Genomic DNA, 8,741 nt, shown 5'->3' on the forward strand with positions numbered 1-8,741 from the left:
TTGTTGAAAAAGCGCCTGCTATTGGGTAAGGTCTACCTAATTCACACTAGACTACTACTAGTACACAAAGCTATGTGTTGTCGGTAATTAGTTGATTAATCATGCGTCACGTTCATACCTATCTACTTTCACATGGCCCCAAGTGACAACTTGTACCAATTGATCAACAGGCTTGATTAAGATACATACACAATTATAGTAGTGAACACACTGACAAAGCTAGCAACAAGCAAGCTATCAGTATTGAACTGTGGAAGCCGGTCGGTACGCAGAAGATTAGCCTGCTAATCGTGGGCGGCCAAATATAGTAGTACATATTGGTCAGTCAGGACTCTCGAAAGCTGCTGGCAATTAGTCTTGTCTTAATATATAACTTATGAGGGTTTGGGATAAGGCATCTTGTTCCACTAGCTAGCTAGCTTTATAGACCCCTCCCCATGGCCAGTATCTCGCTTCATTCACACCTAGAGTGTTGGCGCCATGGACAGCAGTAGTATCCAAATCCAAGAGATGGTGAGAAACACGAGGGAGAGACTGGAGGCCGACTTCTCCAAGCTTGACACCAAGATCCACAGGTTCCCGCGAGCCTTACGCCCGGGGATTAACGAACGCTATGTCACCCCGAGCTTCGTGTCCCTCGGCCCTTACCACCATGGCTCACCGCACCTGCGGGAGACGGAGGAGTTGAAGCATGTGGCGGCTCACTACTTCTGTGAGATGTCTGGCCACTCGGTTGCGCATGTCTATGACAAGATCCTCCACATCGCAGGCGAAGCCCGCAGTTGCTATGCTGATGGCGCGGTGGCGAATTTCACCAATGCTGAATTTGCGGTAATGATGTTTCTCGATGGTTGCTATTTGCTGCTCTATATGGAGGGGCAGGGGACTGAAGAATGTGCTTTTTGTCCAATCGGATGATCTTGTCCACGGGGCCTTGCATGCTAAGGGATATCTTTCTGTTGGAGAATCAGCTCCCTTGGTTAGTCATCGAGGCTCTTTCGGACTTTTTGACAACACCTCCGGTGTACAAGTTTGTTCATAAGATAGCGAAATATTTGTATATCATCCCCCCTTCATCTTTATATTCAAACACAAGGGCTCGTGTGGATGAACTCAGGAAGTACAGGCCACCACATCTCCTTGGGCTCCTCCGATACTCTCAGATTGGCAATATGACTAGCGAAGATCACAATCATATACATCCCTTATCATTGGCTAGTACTAGTGCCATTGAGCTCGCGGAAATCGGAATCAAGCTGACCGCCAGCAAGAAAAAAGGGTTGGCAAACATGAGCATCCAGAGAGACTACTGCCTCTTCGGTGGCCAGCTCTCCCTGACGCCATTGTTCATAAATGACTTCACTGCTTGCTGGCTAGTCAACATGGCAGCCTACGAGGCGTGTGTGTCCACCAGATACCCATCAGACGGCTTCGTCGTCAGCTCCTACATCTCCCTCTTGGCAATGCTCATGGACAGGGAAGAGGACGTGCACCAGCTGCGAGCTAAGCACCTCGTTCGCAGCTTACTTGGTAACCATGAGTTGCTCGTTTTCTTCAAGGGCCTCGCATGCCACCTGCGCCTCGGGCGGCGCTACTTTACCATCACAGGAAAGATTGACAGGTTCAAGCGTCGAAGACCTGTGAGTATCGCTGTGCATAGGTTCGTATACAAAAACTTCAAGATAATCGTTGCTGTGCTCTCTATTACTGGTGTGCTTGCAGGAATCTTCAGAACCTTGATGAGTCTCAAGCAGCATCAGCCTTAGCAGTTCGGGTGAGGCATATGTGTTGTTTAATTATTTTAGAGAAAAGTATACTTTTCATCCCTCAATTCTTGGAGGAGTCTAGATTTGGTCCCTCAACTTCGAAACCGGACAACTTGCACCCTTAACTTCCGAAACCGGACAAGCGTCATCCTTGGTCACAGTTTTGACCGGTTTTGGTGCTGTCCCATCCCGGTTTTGACTGTGCCAACTCAAATTCGCATATTTTTCCCAAGTCCGCGTAATGTTTTCAAAGTCGGTTACTTATTTCAAATACGTGAACTTTTTGAAATTTTCTGTACTTTTTTCAAATCCGTGTATTTTTTCCAAGTTCACATACTTATTCAAATCTGCGTACTTTTTTCAAAATTTCATGTATTTTTTCTTTCAAATTCATGTACTTTTTAAAATTGACGTACTTTTTCATATTCGCGTACATTTTTTTGGAAAGAGTTCATGAATTTGAAAAATTCACGCGAACTCGAAAAAAGTACGTGGATTTGTTTTTTGTACACAAAAATAAGCAGATTTGAAAAAAATATGCAAATGTTTAAAAAATCATGGATTTGAAAAAAGTACGCAAATTACAAAATTGTTCACTGATTTGAAAAAAGTATGTTTACTTTTTGAAAAAAAATATGCAACCTTGGAAAAACTACGCGGATTTGAAAAGTGTATGTGAATTTCAAAAAGTTCATGGATATAAAATATTTACACGAATTTGAGTATGCGCTGGTCAAAACTGGGGTTAGTCAGCACCAAAACCGGTCAAAACCGAGACCAGGGACGAACCTTGTCCGGTTTCGGTAGTTGGGGGTGCAAGTTGTCTGGTTTTGGAGTTGAGGGACTAAATCTAGACTTCACCAAAAGTTAAGGGACGAAAAGTATTCTTTTCTCATTATTTTATGATCCATTTTTATTTTCGTGCTTATTGTGGTGTGATCGATGCCGTGCGTCTCCATCTGTAAATTTATGCCGTCACATCCACCTTGGATTGATCCCTTATTAGATCTACATGGTGTGACAAAATAATCACATTATATGTATAACCAGCATATATACCTGCTTGTGTTATTCCCTTCGGTCTCTTCTTAGTTAGGCGAGTAAATAGCATAAAACTACTACTTTACAGGTTAGGGTTCCAAAAAACTACCGGTCTTTAATTTTTCTCAGATAACTACCAAACGAGGGGTCGGCTGTTTCAAAAAACCCAAAACGCTGAGTGCTTATCAATTGATCGTGATTATGACAGGTGGGACCCACACATAAGAGAACCGTTTGTTTGACCGTTTGTTTGACTGTTACCTTACATGTAGGGCCCACATGTCAATATCTATGTAAGTTTTAAAAAAGCAATCAGGTCCCTATATCTTTTTTTGAAAGCAATCGGGTCCCTGATGTTTTCTGAAAAAAGCAATTAGGTCCTTGATGTTTTCGGGAAAAAGCAATCGGGTCCCTGATATTTTTCTGGAAAAAGCAATCAAGAACTGCGCCGGCAGCTCGCCGGCGGCTAGATCGCCGGCCAAGCGAAAGGCGGCGGCTCGGCCGCCGCGTTCCTCGTCGCGACGACGGGCTTCTCTAGTCGGGTGACGGGCTAGGTGGAGGAGCTCCTGGCCATGGCGCGCGGCTGGTGGCGGCCCGAGACCCTGGCCATGGCGCGGCTGGCGGCGGCCCTTGCTCGTCGGTGCGCTCCTGGCCATGGCGTGCGACTGGTGGCGGCATGAGCCACTGGCCATGGCACGGCTGGCAACGGTCCGAGCCCCTAGCCATGGCGCGCGGCTCGCGACGGCCTGAGCCCGCCATGGGGAGCCGGCGTAGAGGCAGCCACTGGCCCCGCGGCGTCGTGCAGCACGGCTAGGCGGCGGGCGTAGAGAGGTAGGAAAGAAGGAGGTGAGGCGGGGCAACGGCCATGGTTGAGCCCCGGTGAGCGCCGGCAGCGGGCGGCTCACCGGCCGGAGGAGGCGGAGCCGCGAGGTCCAGCTCTGGAGCGAGAGGAGCACCAATGGATCCTGGTCTGAGAGCAGGGACCCGATTGCTTTTTGTGAAAAAAGCAGGGACCAGATTGCTTTCTTAAATTTGTGTGCAGGCCCACACTTAACGGTCAAACAAACGGTCAAACAATTAGAGCTCTTACGCATGGGGCCCACCTGTCATAATTACAATCAATTGATAAGCACTCAACGTTTTGGGTTTTTTGAAACAGTCGGCCCCTCGTTTGGTAGTTATCTGAGAAAAATTAAAAATCGGTAGTTTTTTGGAACCATAGCCTGTAAAGTAGTAGTTTTATGCTATTTACTCTAGTTAGGCGTGTGTTAAGTGTACCTAAAGTTTGTATCGTCAGTGGTTATTCAAAGTAAATACCGTCAGCGTCGAAGTCCAGCGCCTTCCTTTTCTTAATTATCTTGCTTGCAAGGCGTACGGTAGTAATGTGCCTTTCCTTTTCTTAGTTATCTGGGGCCTTTTCAAACTGGAGGTGTTGGTGTATAGATAATGTAATTAGGTAAGCTCATAGGGTCTAAAATGTAAATTGTACAAACAATATATAAATCAGCACAGAGAATGGATCGGTGAGGAACGATCCAAAATTTCCCCAAATGCTCTTCACGCTCCCTCCAATCCGTAGCTCAAATCCCTCAAATCTCAGATGATATTCAACATGGCATCGGAGCAAGTTAATCCTGTGCGATTTACTGCCGTGGGCACTCAAGCGGCCGCCGAGACCTGCGACATCATCTCCAAGCTACGGCACGGAGTGCTGCGACCAACCTAAGGTTGCCTGTTGAACTGCCTCCCGGTGCATATGTGCTTACTCCCTGTGTTGAGAAGTGGATGATGTGCTGCCGCCGAAAAATTGTTGGTTGCCATTGTGTCGTCCCTGTCCAAACAATAAGCTGGCTTCTGTAGTTAATTGATAGTGGTACTAGTACTTGTGGCTGCCCTTGGAGAACTGTGATTAGTGCAGCCGGATAGCTCATCTTTGTTTAGTGGCCGGATTAAAATACATATGCAGTCTGTGCGTTTGAGAGCAACTTGCACTAGTATATCTACTTGGCTAGTACCAACTCTGCTTGTACTCTGCTCGTGCTGCCTGTGTGCAGTTGTTAGTGGAGATCTGAAAAAAACAAGTCCTGTGTGTCTGGTTTTTTCTTTGTGTGTGGTGGTAACTCATGGCAGATCCAACAAAGAGGAAATCAGGGGATGCTAGTGCGGATAAGTTGTATGAAATTTTAAGCAAAGTATTTGAGCAGCCACAGCAACAACTCAAATTGGTTCCTGAAGCTGTCAAGTATGCACTTGAGCCTAATCCAGTGAAGTTGGCTGGACCGGGCAATTACATCAGCTGGGCGCGGCATGCTTTGTTAATTCTGAGTTCTCATGGCTACGAAGAATTGCTTAGTGCTGATGAAGAGAAACTGAAAAGTGGTACTATCACCAAACAGATCAATGATAGAATTTTGGTGTGGTTATTAGGAAGCATGAAACCACCGATACAAGAACAAGTTAAGACTATGACCACTGTATTTGAAGTGTGGAAAGCTTTGGAGAAGCAATTTGAATCTTCTCCGTTCTTATTTTGACATGTTGTTTTCAGGAAAATCAAATAAGATGCAGGCTACTCGTATCATGCAGGAGTTGACTAACTTGAAGCAAGGCTCAAAATCAGTGACTGAGTATGCAGGTGAGATGAAGAGATTGTATATGGAGTAACATTATTACCATCCTTTTCAACCCGTTGACAAGAATGATTTGGTTGTTCACCATACCTGGTTTGAACCATTTGGGGCAAGCTCTTCCTTGATGGCCTAAATCAGGAGTTTGATCTCCGTCGCCAGCTAATATTCTCCAAAGCTGAATGGCTAAGCCTTGATGATATCATTTCCAGTGTGATTGAGGAGGAAACTCGTCTTGCTCAACCCAATGAATGTGTTCAAGAAAAATCAGATGCACGTGCAGCCTTATCCATACAAGCTCGTCGTGCTCCTAAGACCTTTGCTAAAATAGATAAAGGCAAACTTTTTTGCAACCACTGCAAAAGGCCTGGACACACAAAGGATTCATGCTTTGAGTTGCATGGTTATCCAACTTCATGGGAAAAAGGAGAGTCTCAGCCAGGGGGAGGTCAGGGAGCTCATAAAAGACAAGCGAACCTCACTACATCGAAGAGGGAGCTACCGGTAGTAGATGTGCGAGCTCTTCAGGATTTCACCTCCAAGATTAGACTCTCAGTAGACTTGTCTTCCTTCCAGGATTCCTCTAAAGCTGAAACTAGTTTGCATGCCACTTCACACCAAGGTATGACACCTCACCAGACCCACAATTCTACAACGCAATCAAAATCTTGGATTATTGATACAGGAGCTACCAATCACATGACAGGAGCTTCAAATATATTCACTTCCTATACACCTTGTTCAGGTAAGGACAAAGTACGTGTAGCTGACGGATCCATGGCACCGACGTGGATCTGTTAGGTGAAGATATTGTCCTTATCTCATGTCTTACATGTTCCTAAATTTCCAGTCAATCTCTTGTCAGTTAGCTCTATTACTGAATCTCTCAATTGTAGAGGTCTATTTTATGCTACCTGTTGTGTTTTCAAGAGCTAGAGACAGGGAGACTGTTGGGGACTCGGACCGTGCATGATGGACTCTACCATCTTGATGAAGGAAGTGATGAAGTTGCTTTTGCATCATGCTTGTCTCCTAGTCAAGAACTACTACTACTACACCATCGCAGGCTTGTCCATCTCTCTTTTCGTGCATTGTTTCGTATTTACCCCTCTCTTTTCAAGTTGTGTCCTAGGGAGCTGCTTGTATGTGATGCTTGTGAATTGGCCAAACATACAAGAGGTTAATATCCTAGTATCACCGTGCATAGGTTCATCTACAACAACTTCAGGACCATCGTTGCCGTGCTTTCTGTTGTTAGTGTGCTCGTGGGTATCTTCAGAGCCCTGATGAGTCTCAAGCAGCATCAGCCGTAGCAGTTCAGATGAACCATGTGTGTCTGTTAAATTGATTTCTCATTTCTACTGTTTCGTGTTTATTGCTGTGTGATCAATGTCGTGCGGTCTCAGTGTGTAAAATTATCCCATCACACCCACCTTGGTCAGATCCCTTATTAGATTTATTTATATGGTGTGACGTATCTAATCACATTGTCAGTGGTTTGTCCCTGAAGTTTGTATCGTCAGTCAGTGGTTATTCAAAATAAATCTTGTCAGCTTCCAAGCCCAGCGCATTCCTTTTCTTGATTATCAGCGCCTTCCCTTCTCGAACCGGAGATATGGAAAACATAAGATTGAAAGAGTGAATCCCTATGAAAGTAAGAATAGAAGATGCTTGCAGCTATGAAATGTAGGAACTAGAAAACAGAGGAAAGCCTATTAAGAGCAGAGTAGTAATGTGCCAAAGGAAAGGTTGGTCCAATCCAGCAATGAGTAGCAGTATTTGATTATACATTGGGTTTGAGACTCTGAGTGGACGTTTCAAATTCAATGAAAATTGTAACTTTCCTATGTTTTACTATCCAAACGCAGCAAATGTCAAATTCCCGGGGCAATCCAACGTTTCCTTCGAAACCCCTAACTTGTTTTCCAACTGTACGCTGGCATAGGAGCCTGTAGCAGTCACAGATACAATCGTCATAGCCATGCCGATCGATCTGAACCAAGTGGCAATATCAAACCCTGAACTCTTTCTCATGGATCAGCAATTTGATGATCTCAGCGCACTATGCCTTAACAAAAACTAGTGACTATAACCGAAACGGAGGGCCTGAACTTTTGAGGAGGGCGTAGGATAGATGTGAAGCGGCACCCGATTAGAGATGGATATTAAACTGAGGGGTTCAATTCAGAGAGATTTGTATAGTAGTCCCAATGAGATTACAGTCATTTCAGCACTGAACCGATCTCAAAATGCCTAAGCGATCTGAAAACAAGACAACAATTGGATGCGACTCTGGTTATGCCGTTCTGGCATAAAAAGGCACCACACCTCACACACAGTTTCTGTCATTCAAGCTCCGCAAATTAAAACATACGCAAGCCAAGTTAAAAATGCACGAATTTGTCTTTTTTTGTGTAGCCCTCACCATAATGTATTTCATCGTCAGACTTTACACACATGTAAAACACATCCATATGAACACGTATGATTTTTCAAGAATTTTTTTAAACTAAAAAAATATGATTTTTGAATTTTTCAAAAAAGCGAGTTCCATGGAGCTCGTCTTCCAAAATTCTGCACTCCAAAACTTTCGAATTTATTATTTCGTTTTGCCTTATTTCAAGTTTTTAAGAGTTTCCTAGTTGTTGTACATGACGATTGATCTGGAAGTTTATTTTAGAAAGTATATCATTTTTTCTTTAGCGCCAAAACTTTTCCTTTTGTTTGTAGGTCTCTATTTTCAATGAACTAGTTGCACAATTCGAATACCATAACTGCCAACTCTAGAGAATGGAATGTGCAACTGGGGTAATTGAACATTATCACACAATAGGAGCATACAACCCTTATTTATTTTTTCACTACTGTTGTTCTTTCTATTGGATGCTTTTTCTTTTTGGTAGTTTTCCCACCACCTTTGATATAGTGGCACTACCTTATGGTGGTTTAAGGCACTACTGAATTTTTTTTCCCTGAGCATCATAAAACTTGACAAATCCCGAGCGTCGTGTCCGTCGGACCGTACCACCATGGCTCAGCGCTGTCAGATGGATCGAAGCGTCTTGCCCTTGTTCTAGGGGACGCGTGCGTGTTATGGTAGGAGCATATCCCTGGATGCATACATAGTTTGGAGTACAAGTCAAGGTAAGAAGAGATAGAAAGAAATACAATAAGATTGAATAACAGACTTCCTTTATAGTTGACGGGAACGTGTCCTCCCATTGAACAAACATCGTCGAAATGCCTGAAATAAATTCAGGAAAATGTGAGCATCAATGTCAAGTTTAGGACTTGAATCTTTATGGGA

At 44.2% G+C, this 8,741-nt stretch overlaps 1 protein-coding gene across 1 annotated transcript; it reads left to right on the forward strand.

Annotated features, from left to right (window-relative positions):
* The first annotated feature begins 476 nt into the window (after window positions 1-476).
* Window positions 477-1,769, forward strand: LOC119327406. The gene has a single exon (XM_037600514.1). It carries the CDS (start codon window positions 894-896, stop codon window positions 1,764-1,766), a length of 873 nt encoding a protein of 290 aa, XP_037456411.1. The 5' UTR covers window positions 477-893; the 3' UTR covers window positions 1,767-1,769.
* Window positions 1,770-8,741: the final 6,972 nt, after the last annotated feature.

The sequence above is a fragment of the Triticum dicoccoides genome, chromosome 7A (genome assembly GCF_002162155.2).
Source record: "Triticum dicoccoides isolate Atlit2015 ecotype Zavitan chromosome 7A, WEW_v2.0, whole genome shotgun sequence".
Taxonomy (NCBI): Eukaryota; Viridiplantae; Streptophyta; class Magnoliopsida; order Poales; family Poaceae; genus Triticum; species Triticum dicoccoides.

Bases quoted from the DNA above. Each gene is read 5' to 3' on its own strand.
- LOC119327406 (XM_037600514.1), top strand. From the start codon at position 894: ATGTGCTTTTTGTCCAATCGGATGATCTTGTCCACGGGGCCTTGCATG.